The following is a 13,959-nucleotide window of genomic DNA, read 5'->3' as shown; positions in this document are numbered from 1 at the left end:
GTTAGAGATGCTAACTTGGTTAGCGAAATGTCAATCAAAAATAAAATATTTTAATGTCTTGCGATAAAATTATTTGTTTTTTGTATTAATTTGAAAAAATGTATTATTGACATTAAACCGGCAACGACGCAGTTTCAAGATCTAACAACTATAAACGAACTAATTAAAATTAACATTTTAAACAAAAACGTTCAATGATATCAACAATCAATACCATACGACAAAAAACCAGCGTCGGGGTTAAAAAATTAATATCGTCATTTTATATTATGTAAAATTACGCAATCGATCGTCATTTCCAAGCCCACTTGCTACGTTTTTTTTTTCGTTTATACGGTATACTAATGTTGAAAAATGTTTTATTAAGTCTACAGCGCTGGCAAGTCTTGCTATTGGGTCGCCATCTATATTTGTGGAAGTGAATCGCGTAGGGATCTTATTAAGTCAGAGTGAGAAAAATGCGACGGTGTGCTGTTGTGGCGTTGCCATATTTATCAGAGATAGAGGTGCGCTTTTTCCTGGTCGAAAGACTCTTATTTCTATTATTTTTTTTTCGGAAAGACAACTAGATAAAATTATTAGATATGTTTCTGGGTATCTCGAGGGAAATCGAGTTATAAGTAATAACAAAACATCAATAATCACGGTAATTTGAAAACTCAACTTTTTAACACATAACAGGAGATACGTGACGCAGTCCGTCCCAATCATAGTTCATGAACCGACCTAGTTATTATTTTACTATTATATATTGCAAACAATTAATTTGCTGACATTACATTTCATGTTATTGAATATTAGATATACCTATTCACTTTATGATTAACTTTCGTACAGTACGCAGTTACTTTATATTGTCAAATTATTAAATTGTAATTTTCTTGAATAAAATAAATTTTTAAAAACAAGTTAGTTACAATAAAATACATAACTGGCGCAGTAATCGTGTAGGTGTCTCAGAGATTCCTGGTTTTGCAAGCAGTCCCACAAAAAGACGTTGCCGAAGTCCAGAAAATCGTCAGTTTTAACTGTTTGTTGAGGCACAGAATCTAAGGCAGGAAGACCACAGTTAAGAAGAAATTAATCTATCGTAAGTGAGTTTTCCTTTCCACTCCCATATAATTGTGTGTATAATTTACATTATTTCATAATATAATTTTAATTTAAAAGTTTTTAAGTTTTAGTATAGAACGATAATTTGCTTACATTTAATTTTTAAAAAAAAAAGTGCAATAATTTAGTTAATTTAGTTTTTACATTTTAATGTCCGAGAGTGAAATTGAAAGTATAACTCAAAGCCTTTTAAATATTTCTCTTTCAAACATGACCACCCTTACAGCCGCAAAAGAGATTGCTCATACACTTAAAACTTTTACAGGCAAAAGTGAACATTTAGAGTTTTTTATTTCAAGCATAGATAAATTTTACAATAGATATTTTATAGGTACTGCTGATGAATCTCTTAAAGAATTCGTTTTTGCGTCAATTTGCAGTAAAATAACCGAGGAAGCAGGCGACTTTTTACTTTGTAGACCAGATTTAACGACCTGGCCCAAAATAAAGGACGCGTTAAGACAAAGATTTGGTGACCGAATTAACCGACAAGTACTTGCTCAACAGCTAAATTTTTTGACCCGATCTAAAAGAGAATCCATTTTAGACTTTATTGAACGATTAAAATTGTTAAAATCACGTATTTCTCTAAAAATTGCCGCTGATGATTCTTTGGAACAAGGCACAAAAGAAGCTCTATTAGAGCAAACAGAATTAACAGCCGTTACTGTCTTAATGTCAAACTCTCCTAGCGAGCTTCGAACAATTTTAATGCTAAATAATCCAAAAAATATTGATGACGCAAGTTCAATTGTCCTAAACCACTCCCTTATCGAACAACAGATAAACGCACGTACATTTTTTCCTCGACAAGACCTCTATAATATGACTCAAAATAGAGCACCTTCTCAAGTAAATAATCGCCAAAATTTCAACTTTATGCCTCCACCCAGCCAACAATCTTTTGTTAACCCCTTTCCAATGACACAAAACAACGTTCAACCCCAACAATCTTTTGTGAGTCCCTTTCCAATGACACAAAACAACGTTCAACCCCAACAATCTTTTGTAAGTCCCTTTCCAACGACACAAAATAACGCTCAATTTTCAAGCAGCACAGGTGCTATACCTAAACAACCATTTCCAAGCCAACCAATAAAAATTCCACAAACACAAATGGTACGACAAAATTTTCCGACTAACGAACAAGTTTTTGGCAAGCCAAAAAATGTTTTCTCTAGAGAAAACTCTAATAAATTGACTAGCCCCCCCAACACCAATGTCTACAACCAGTAGAATGCCGTCGACAGTAAGTAGAAATTCAGACGTTCACATGCGCTCAATCCAAACCCAAAGACAATTTCCCCGAAATCGAAATTCATTCGCCCAAAACCGACACCCATTCACTGATTTAAGCTATCTAGCAGATATGCCAGACCAATATCAACAAGACTTTTGAATATTTGCCTGAAGAACAAGAATATCAAAACTATATCGAACCTCCCGAATATCAAGATATAGAATATTTCCAAAATCACGAAATTCCGCAAGATTCACAGGAAGAAAATTTTCTCAACAGCCCTCTAAACGAAAATCCGTCCTAAATTTAAACAGCTTTCAAGTCAACTCTCTTCCCTACATTCAACTTCAAAATCCCCCAGCTAAACTTCTTATCGACACGGGTAGCCACACATCCTTAATCAGACCATCTATAGCGGAAGAATATTTTCCACAATTAATTTACCCTTGTAAACACACCCTAGTAACTTGTACCGGCAATACCAATACCCAAAATAAAACAAAAATTTCCTTATTAAAAGAATTCAATATAAATAACGAACTCGAACTAATTTTATACAGCTTTCATGACTATTTTGATGGAATAATAGGAATCAGAGATTTGCGTAAATTAGGTCTTAATATCGATATAACAAATAAGCTTTTAAAAAACGATACGATTGAAATACCTATCTATTACAGAGACAATTTTGATTTACAAAAAATAGAAATACCACCCTTATCTATAATAATGAAAAACATAAACACTGATATACCTGACGAAACCGAAATATATATTCCCCATTTACGTACTGCTCAAAAAATCGAAATTCCAGGTTCACTTTTAAAAGTTCAAAATGGTACGATCCCTTTAGAATTTCGAAATCAAACTAATGAATACATCGTTCTAGATTTTTATCCGGATTCAATTAGGGAAGTAGCCCAATTTTTTGATTCCCAAAATTTCGAGATATTTAATATCGAGCAAATAACATCCAACTTTCAAACACATGACAATTCCGATCACAACCAAGATTTTTCGCTTCTCCGTACAGATCATCTAAATAACGAAGAAAAAGCAGCCCTTAAAAAAGTCATCAATCAATTTCCAGAAGTTTTACATAGACCAAACGAGAAACTATCTTGTACAAATATCGTTACGCACGAAATTAAAACCACAGACAATAATCCAGTGTACACTAAATCGTACAGGTACCCTTTTATACATAAAAAAGAGGTACAAAAACAAATTTCTGAGATGTTGGAAAATGGTATTATTCGTTCCTCTTCAAGCCCTTGGTCCAGTCCCGTCTGGGTCGTTCCCAAAAAGTCCGATGCTTCTATGAAACAAAAATGGAGGATAGTTTTAGACTATCGTAAAATTAACGAAAAAACAATAGCAGATCGTTACGTCATCCCAAACATTTCCGATATTCTCGACAAACTTGGCCGCAGCCAATATTTTACCACTCTGGATTTAGCCTCTGGGTTTCATCAAATAGCCATGCACCCTGATTCCATTGAGAAAACCGCCTTCAGTGTCGAAAACGGACACTATGAGTTCCTCCGAATGCCCTTTGGTCTCAAAAACGCCCCTGCCACTTCCAAAGGCTCATGGATAACGTCCTTAAAGATTTTCAAGGTAAAATCTGTCTGGTATACATGGACGATATAATCGTCTTTTCCACGTCTTTGCAGGAACATATTTCTAATTTAAAATCCGTCTTTCAAAAACTCAAAGAGAGCCACCTAAAAATCCAGCTTGACAAATGTGAGTTTCTTTGTAAAACTGTAGAATTCTTAGGGCACATCATTACACCGGAAGGCGTAAAACCCAACCCAAAAAAAATAGCCGCCATTCAAAAATTTCCAGTACCAAAAACATCTCGAGACATTAAATCATTTTTAGGTCTAATCGGCTATTACAGAAAATTCATAAAAAATTTCGCACACTTGACAAAACCATTAACAAACTGCCTGAAAAAGAACAAAAAAGTAGAACACACCACCCAATTTCTTCAAAGTTTCGAAAGCTGCAAAACCTTGCTAATGAATGACCCTGTACTTATACATCCAGATTTCACAAAACCCTTCATTCTGACCACGGACGCTTCAAACGTCGCTATCAGTGGAATTTTGTCTCAAGGCCCTATTGGCAATGATTTGCCTATTGCGTATGCTTCTCGCACCCTCAATCCAGCAGAAACAAACTATAGCACCATTGAACGCGAACTTTTAGCTATAGTATGGGCCACCAAATATTTTCGCCCCTATCTATATGGGACCCGATTCAAAATCGTTACGGATCACAAACCCTTGCAATGGTTGTTTTCCGTTAAGGAGCCGAATTCCAAACTTATTCGTTGGCGATTGAAACTCCAAGAATATGACTACGAAATCATATACAAAAAAGGGAAACAAAATTCCAATGCCGATTGCCTATCCCGCATACAGATTAATCCAATCGAAGACGATCAAATGTCAATTTTTCCTAATTTCGACCCTGAGGAAATTCCCCAATTACCGCCAGAAGAACTGGACGAAATTCTTAACACTATTTCCGAAAAACCAAAGAATGATAAAATCAACATAATTTCTGACATAATACTACGACCAGCCCAACCCTCTACCGACCTAGAAACTAAACACTCAAGCTCTGAAAACCCTGTTATTGGTGCTCCATACGTTCAAAAAGCACTAAATATCTATAAAAATCAAATTATATTCAGATATTCTAACAATAATAAAATCAAAGTCCAAAAAGAATCTATTTTTGACAAACAAAGAATTATCATATTTTTAAAAAACGATCCATCCGAAGAAGATCTCTGTAAAATTATTAAAGAACATTTTATACCCAAAACTACATACTGCTTGCACTTTTTAAATAAATCTCTTGAGCCGTTTATATTAGGCATTTTTCAAAAATATTTCAAAAATAATTCCTTTAATCTTTACATATCTAATACTCTCTTAGAAGACATAACAGACGTAGAAGAACAACAACTGAAAGTACAATACTATCACGAAACGAAAACGTCTCACAGAGGTATTCAAGAAAATATTATATCACTTAAGAAAAACTTTTACTGGCCGAATTTAGAAAACGATGTCAAAACGTATGTAAATCTTTGCGAAATATGCCAAAAGACCAAGTACGAAAGGCACCCCAATAAAATAATTTTTAAGCCCACCCCTATTGGTTACGAACCTTTCGACCACATTTATATAGATATCTATAAAACACATAATACTTCCTTTCTAACCGTGATCGACAGTTTTTCTAAACTAGGACAAGCATACCCCCTTGTGACACCCACAGGAGTTGAGGTAGCAAACAAACTTATTACGTATTTTAACCACTATGGACTCCCACGGAAAATCACTACAGATAATGGCACCTCGTTCAAAAACGAAATTATCCAAAACCTTTGTTCCCTTCACAAAATTGAAATCCATTATTGCACCCCCCACAACCCCAACTCAAACAGTCCAATAGAACGTCTTCATTCTACCTTAAGTGAAATTATTCTTACCCTTAAGCATCAAAAGCCAAAAGAAAATATAATAATTCTAATGAATTATGCTGTACTTTCTTATAATAATTCTACGCATAGTGCATCAAAGTATACCCCTTTTCAAATTGTCAGAGGGAAATTAGACTATAAAAACCCTTTAGAACTCTCAAATGATCAAACCCTTTCTCAATACATGCAAGAACACGCAGAAAATATAAAATTAATTAGCCAAGAACTTCATCAAAAATTAACCTCACAACAACAATCTTCTTTAGATAAAATGAATAAAAATAGGAATGTAGTAAACATTGATCCCAATAAACCACTTTATGCAAAAACTTTCCCTCAGAAATCAAAAGTTAAAGAATTAGATAAATATAAAAAAATTGACAAACCTATTGTAGAAAAAAGTAATGTCATAACTACACAAAAAAGACAACTTCACAAAAAAGAATTAAAACCGCAACGTAAAATTGTTTCAGATGAGGCAGATCATCCCCTTCCTGCTCCTTCTACCCATCGCTATGAACTTAGAAGTAAAAAGCATTAGCAATCCCATACTACCAATGGCCATAGGAAAAACCTATATATCTGCCACGAAACACACATCCAATTTTCACATAAACCTTACAGAAATCGAAAATTCCTTATTTAATATAAAAAATATTTTAATTCAATTGGACAAAGATATTTTAAATAAAAAACAAAACGAAAGTTTTTCGATTCTTACGTTTTACAAATTTAATCAAACCTCTGAATATCTTCAAACAATTTTGAGAAATACCAAAATTTTTCACAAGTTTAATCGACAAAAAAGGGGACTACTTAACGTAGTAGGTCAGGTCGACAAATGGCTCTTTGGCACTCTAGACTCAGACGACGAAACCCGCTACAATAATTATTTCAATACACTGACAAAAAATCAAGACATTTTAAATAAAAATTTTTATAAAGAACAATCAATTCTATCCACAGTTACCCAGGAATATACTAAAAATTTAGATAAAATCAACAATAATCAATTACTTATATTAGAAAAAATTAATTTACTTGACAAAAATCAGCTAAACCTATCTAGTGCCTTATATATTTCCTTAATTTTGGACAACGTAATGTTACAATTAAATACATTAAATTCAATAATTAATAATATCGAAAATGCAATCTCATTTGCCCATGTAAATAAAATGCACAACTCTATACTTAATCCAAACCAACTCTTAACATTAATAGAAAATATAAAAACAATATACGGTCCAAACCGAATACCCGAATTCAAAGAATTAATAAATTTTTATAATTATCTATCTGTTCAAGTCATTATTAAAAATAATTCAATACTCTTTTCAATACACACACCAATTATATTACCCACCCACTACATCCTTCACAAAATATTCCCAATACCTATTGTAAACAAAACTATCCTTCTATCTAACCCTTACATCCTACTCACAAAAGAAGATTACTGGACCACAGAAGAAGAATGTCCACAACTAGAAGACCTTTTCATCTGTAAACAAACCGCCTTATCAAAAGACGAACACTGCCTCTTCGAGCTTTTAAAAACATCAAATAATATGTGTCCAATGATCAACGTTAAGTATACAAAAAGTACCATTCAACGCCTATATGGTAACGAAATTTTGGTAATTCCTGTAAACGAGACAATTGCCCGAGACAAATGTCAACGAGGACTATACAAATTCTCTGAACCAAGCATCGTCAGCATATCTTCATGCCCTGTTGAGATAGGAAACTTAACTTTTGAAATCGAAACAAAAACAGAATTTCAATATGTTTTAGAACTGCCAAAATTCTCCTATTCCCAAGATAGTAACAACATCTCCAAACTAACCCTCGAAGAAATAAACTTAGACGAGATGAAGAAAGCACAGAAAATACTGTCAACACTCCAGCTACAGCCTCTGGACAATCCCGGATCTTCATTGAACCTTGCGACAGCTTCAATTTTCACCAGTGCCGCCCTTGTATGCGGAGTCCTTCTATATATTGGATGGAAAAAATGGAAGAAACCCGTTTCATCCCAAAACAACCACCAATACAAGAATGCCCCTATGGACAACCCCTTAGAGGAGATTCGAAAAAACGACCAGCCATTGCAGCCCTTATTTTCCGAACTTGAGGAGGGAGGAGATACGTGACGCAGTCCGTCCCAATCATAGTTCATGAACCGACCTAGTTATTATTTTACTATTATATATTGCAAACAATTAATTTGCTGACATTACATTTCATGTTATTGAATATTAGATATACCTATTCACTTTATGATTAACTTTCGTACAGTACGCAGTTACTTTATATTGTCAAATTATTAAATTGTAATTTTCTTGAATAAAATAAATTTTTAAAAACAAGTTAGTTACAATAAAATACATAACTCAGGCGATAATTCAAGAACTACTTTAGATATTGAAACTTTCTATTTTTTATTTTGAAGTTCAAAATGTTTAAATGAGAAAAAATCGATAGGCTTCGTTTTTTTCACACAAAAAAAAATAAAAAACGTCCATCAACTTTTAGCGCATAGCGAAGAAAATATAGCAGTAACATTAAGAAATTTAAAAAATACAATCAGATCAGATTCATAATCACATCAGATTCTTTAATGTTTCTATATTTTTTTTTCAGGGCGATATTTAAATACAATTCAGCAACTAAAACAACTAATATCAGTTAAGATGAAGGAATCATCAGAAGCTCAAACAGAATTGAATACGAGTATGGATAAAATGGTCAAAGTTTGTACAAGTAAGTACTTAATATGTTTGGTTTGGTACATAATTTTATTGTATTTTTTGCGCCTATTTCAATTATCCTAAATAATTTATTGAAATTTTATGCAAATTCCTTTCTAGTAAATTCTAATTAAGTTATATATTATCACTATTTATATAAGACCATTCATGACTTGAATGAATAGAAAGTTGATCAGTGAATACTGATTATTTAACATACTTGTATTATTTGAAATATTAATATAATGCGTGATACCGTAATTGTGTTCATAAAAATTTGTTAGTTTTATTGTAACAATATTGCAGCCCGCAATTAGGTTTACCAATGTATAAAAAGTATCTACATATTTAAAAATCTGGTTTTTATGGACATTTTTATTTCTTATACAGTGTATAGCAAAAAGTTTATAACAAATGAGATTTTTTATGTTGCTTAGTTATTGAAAATAGTTATGTATGTGGAGTCACATACTGTAGTACACACGATGTATTTTCACATACTAAAGGTCGATTTATAGATTGAAAACGGTGCGGTTCGACGTTGCGGTTGCGATTATTTCTATTGGCTATTACTAACGTTTCAAGGTCAACGTTCCTGTCGAAGTTAAAAGTTGGTTAACTTTTGACGTAAAACGTCAACCGCAAAAACAACCGAAAAAATTATAATCAACAAAACATCCTGCGTATAAACGAACTTTTTACCTACCGTAACGTCGGGCGTCGAACCGCAACGTTTTCAATCTATAAATCGACCTTAAGGGCTGGCAAAGGTTAGTCTTGGGTCGAGATTTTCGTATGTAAGATGAGTAAAATGCGTTTATAATGTACTGAACAAAGAGAAAACAGTAAAAATGTTGCCAAACGCACGAAATAAACCGAGAAACTGCACACATTGCTAAGAGACGTGGAAGGGGATATAGTAGATTTGTCGCAGTCCACCGACCCAATCAGTACCTCTGTCAGTACCTAAAGTTCTAGGGAAAGATGTAGATCATGCTTTCAGCTTCACGATTTAATTACGTCTCGCGATACTTTATTTATTAACGAGTCGTTGTAATTTTCCCCAGAGCTTGAAAATTTTTAAGTGCAAGTTAGAAACACTTGCATTTTTGATAAAAATAAGTGCAACTGAGTTGGTATTCGACATTGGTCGCGCTATTTGAACTCTGAATTCAAAATGAATCGATATCTCAAAATCTATTGAAAATAATTGATTACCATTACAATATCCTTATAATTCCATTTCAAATGATCAGAAACATATCTAATGATTTTATTTAGTTATACATATTTTCAAAAAAAAAGTCGTTTAAAAATAAGCGGTTTGCGATCGTGATTTTACTTTACCTGATAGGGAAAGGCGTACCGGCAACGCCGCAATAGCCCACCGTCGCATTTCTCTCACTCCGACTTAATAAGATCCCTATGCGATTTACTTCCACACATGTAAGTTCCGACCCAAAAGTAATAGTTGCCAGCATGGTATGTAATTTTCAACTGTTATGGCGGCAATTTACAAATGTTCTGTACATATGCAGGAACTAGACTTCAATGACAAAAAATCGAAAAAAATCAAAAAGAAATTGTTTAGAATTCAATTTTACTAAAAATTATACTACTTTGCTAGAATTAAATAAGTGCTTCCAAAAAGATCTATAATTCCAAATACAATTTTGTTTCTTTATTGTCCCTAATCGATATTTTAAACATTGCGCCGGTTGTCATAGCTAGAAAAAATGTCCTATATATTCTATATTTCTTGAAAAGAATTCTGGTTTGAGCCACTAGAAGAAAGTTCACAAAATAAAGAAGTATTTTTTGTAAGTACAACTGCGTTGATCCAACAGAGACCAATTTGTCAATGGTTTTTACTAATATAACAAATTTGCCTAAGCAACAAAAATTGCTTAAGGTTTCAGGAGGTATACCATGCTGGCAACTGTTACTTTTGGGTCGGTATTTACATGTGTGAAAGTAAATCGCATAGGAATTTTATTAAGTCTGAGTGAGAGAAATGCGACGGTGTGCTGTTGCGGCGTTGCCAGTACGATTTCCCCTTTCAAGTAAAGTAAAATCACGATCGGCAAACGGCTAATTTTCAAAAGACTTTTTTTCGAAAAGACAGCTAGATAAATTCATTAGATATGTTTCTGAGCATCTGAAATTGAATTATAAAGATATCGTTAAGGTGTTTTTTTTATAACGAGAAAACGTCAGTAATCGCGATAATTTAAAAACTCAATTTTTTAACACATAACACGCCATAACTTAAGAACCACTTTAGATATTGAAATTTTTTTTTATTTTGAAGATCGGATCTTTTACAATATGTTTAAATAAGAAAAAAATTTAAATCCATCCATTTACTTTTAGTGCATAGCAATTTTCAGCAATAGTGTAACTTTTTTATTTATAAAGATTTTCACATACTGTCTGCGAAGCAAATAAAGCAGAAATGTTAAGAAAGTTTTTGAAAAAACTAGAATCAATTATTTCTAATAGATTTCGAGATATCGATTTTTGAATTCAGAGTTCTAATAGCGCGACCACTGTCGAACACCAACTCGATTCCACTTATTTTTACCAAGAATGCAAGTGTTTCTAACTTGCACTTAAAATTTTTCAAGCTATAAAGAAACTTACAACGACTCGTTAGTAAATAAACAAAAAGTATCACGAGACGTAATTAAATCGTAAAGCTGAACGCATTATGTACACCTTTCGCTAGAAGTACTGACAGAGGTACTGATTGGGGTCGACCGGTCGACTGCGACAAATCTGCTATATCCCCTTCCACGTCTCTTAGCAATGTGCACAGTTTCTCGGTTTATTTAATACGTTTGGCAACGTGTTTACTGTTCTCTCTTTGTTCAGTACATTATAAACGCATTGTACTCTTCTTACATGCGGAAATCTCGACCCAAGACTAACCTTAACCAGCCCTTAGTATATCCTCTCGTGGCCGGAAGCAAAAAAACACAAAGAATAGAAAAAAAAACATTTAAAATATCTAAATAAAACTATTCAGGAAAATTTTAGTTTTTTTTAGCAGATACGTCTATTATAAACCGTTGACGTTATTTAGTTTACTCTATTTTAAGCCAATATCTTCCATATTAAATCGAAAAATTTTACACGATTAAAAAATATACTGGTTTTACCTGGATACCAATGATAGTATATGATACAATGTAACAGTATAGTTTAGTAATATGCATTTAACTTCTACAACCTATTTAACTAGCTTAAAAATTATAATGACAAATATTATTTTTTGCAGAAGGTAAAGTAGCAGGAAGTACCACCGAATACGTCAACAAAGTATTAGACAAGGTCAAGGGCGGTAGCACTGTTACTTCAGCGCTATCCTCCAGCTTAACTGACGACTTATAGAGAGAGCGTTAATCGTGGCAACGTAGCAACCCCGAATCTCTATATTCAAATTTTTCGTGTTGGATTCATGCTTGGAGTACAAATGGATATGGTGCTATTTGTTTCTTTTCCACGACAAAATATATCAAATGTACAACACTAAAAAAACCGCCTTTTTTGACTGACTAGTGTCTCAGGATGTTACGAAACAAATACAAATTGTTTTTGGCTGTCATTACACAGTTACAATATTTTTACTGTATTTATGAAACAAATACTTTTAAAGAAGTAATGGCCTAAAGTAAACGAGGGCGGTGTTATTCAGAATTAATTGAAAAATAATATAAAAATATCTGGTTTGTAGCCATAGATTTATCAAACTATAAGATTATTCTATTATCGTAAATTTGTCATATATGTTAAATGTAAATAGCAGTATTTTACTTGGCCATCATGTTTATTTCTATTATAACAATCTGCCAATTATCCCTGAAAATATTAATATTTTCAACTAGCAAGCAGCTTATTTCTGTAATTTGAAGTAAGTCTCGAAAACTATTAATTTACTATATGTATATTCTATTTATTTTATTAAGGTTATATTTTATAAAGTGGGTTTGTTTAAACTTCATAATAGTTTAATGCAAAAAAATATTTCATTGTAGGTTTATGGGTGTTAAAAGGTAAATTGCTTTGAAGCAACATTTATTGTCTTTATTGCAAGAAGTAAGGGTTAGTTGTTCTAAAAACAATACCAAAACCAACCTCTAATTCACCATGCTGTGCATTACTACATTATCCATAGAATATCCTGTGAAAAAATAAAGGAACAGATTTCAATAAGGAGTCCATTATTCGGTGTCCCATTTTCATGTTGTATGTTATGAGATTTTTCACTTATGAGTGGAGATTATTGGATCTATTGGTTGGTTATTTTATGAAACAAAAGATGCAAAACTACATGTCATAGGTTTTTGAAAAAAAAACTACATGTCATAAGCGACGCGACGCGACGGGGTGACTTTTTTGGTCGAATTTTTGATTTGAAGTAACTCATGTATCTCTAATGCCGGGTCCAGACCAAGCAGACAAAACAACAAGACAGAAACATTTATGTTTTACGATAAAATTGCGACAAATCCAATACATTTCTGCGACATTTTTTTCTCATTTTTGTTTTGTTTCAAAATTCGGAGACTTTTCAATGTCCCGTCTCGAATCGGTAGAGATCAAAATCGATGTTTTGTTCGTACCTATATTTTACAAGTTGTCGGCGCAGTGTGGATGTCGTGTGCTGCCAACAGTAGGAGACTAGTGAAATCACACATGGTTAATAAAACTCATTCGCAAAAACTAAACTTTTGACTTTGTTGTACTTTTGTCCTTGTAGTGTGGACAATTTGTCTCAAGTTTGTCTTGTCAGAATTCCCCATTTTTTTTGTCACAAGTTTGTATTGTTTTTGTCTCAAAATCGTGTTTACTTTTCGTCGCCTTGGTCTGTATCCAGCATAACATTTAAAAGTTATTGAAAACGGATTTAAATAGGATTTTTAATGTAGAATCCAGTGGTGGTAATGGGGTGTTAACCATAACACAACTGTATTTTATGGTAGGTTCATGTTTCCGATCTTAGCCCTACCACTAACATTAGGACTAATAACCTCATGAATATGAATCATGGTTAAAGAAGGCTAACGTTAATGCTTCTAACATATCGATCTTATCTTAAGATTAGCCGTAATCTTAACTCAGGGTTCTAAGAAATATGGGATATACAGGGTGGTCCGAACTGTATTCCGGAAACTTCGGCAGCATATTCTGCAGATAAAAATAAGTAAAAAAGTTCATATAAATGTATGTACTAAAATGTTTAGTTTCGGAGGTACAAGGTGTAGAAGTTTCATTTTTATTTCGATTTTTCCAAATAATTTCTAAAGTAACGCCAATATTTGGATGAGAATTTGTGTCTGGGAGTT

The 13,959-nt window shown here is 33.0% G+C and overlaps 1 protein-coding gene across 4 annotated transcripts in view; it reads left to right on the top strand.

Annotated features, from left to right (window-relative positions):
- LOC115880577 (protein CREBRF homolog) overlaps positions 1-12,759 on the top strand; it is a 60,510-nt gene extending 47,751 nt beyond the window's left edge. For all 4 annotated transcript variants that reach the window (XM_030897836.1, XM_030897833.1, XM_030897837.1 and 1 more), the window contains exons 11-12: positions 8,505-8,624; positions 11,892-12,759. In XM_030897836.1, the coding sequence (XP_030753696.1) occupies positions 8,505-8,624; positions 11,892-12,004 (233 nt within the window). In that variant the 3' untranslated portion in view covers positions 12,005-12,759. The remainder of the gene's footprint in view (positions 1-8,504; positions 8,625-11,891) is intronic.
- Positions 12,760-13,959: the final 1,200 nt, after the last annotated feature.

This window comes from Sitophilus oryzae, unplaced genomic scaffold (assembly GCF_002938485.1).
Source record: "Sitophilus oryzae breed Bouriz unplaced genomic scaffold, Soryzae_2.0 scaffold_1637_pilon_pilon, whole genome shotgun sequence".
Taxonomy (NCBI): domain Eukaryota; kingdom Metazoa; phylum Arthropoda; class Insecta; order Coleoptera; family Curculionidae; genus Sitophilus; species Sitophilus oryzae.
The sequence above is the reverse complement of the archived record's forward strand: the minus strand, read 5'-3'. Positions and strand labels throughout refer to the sequence as shown.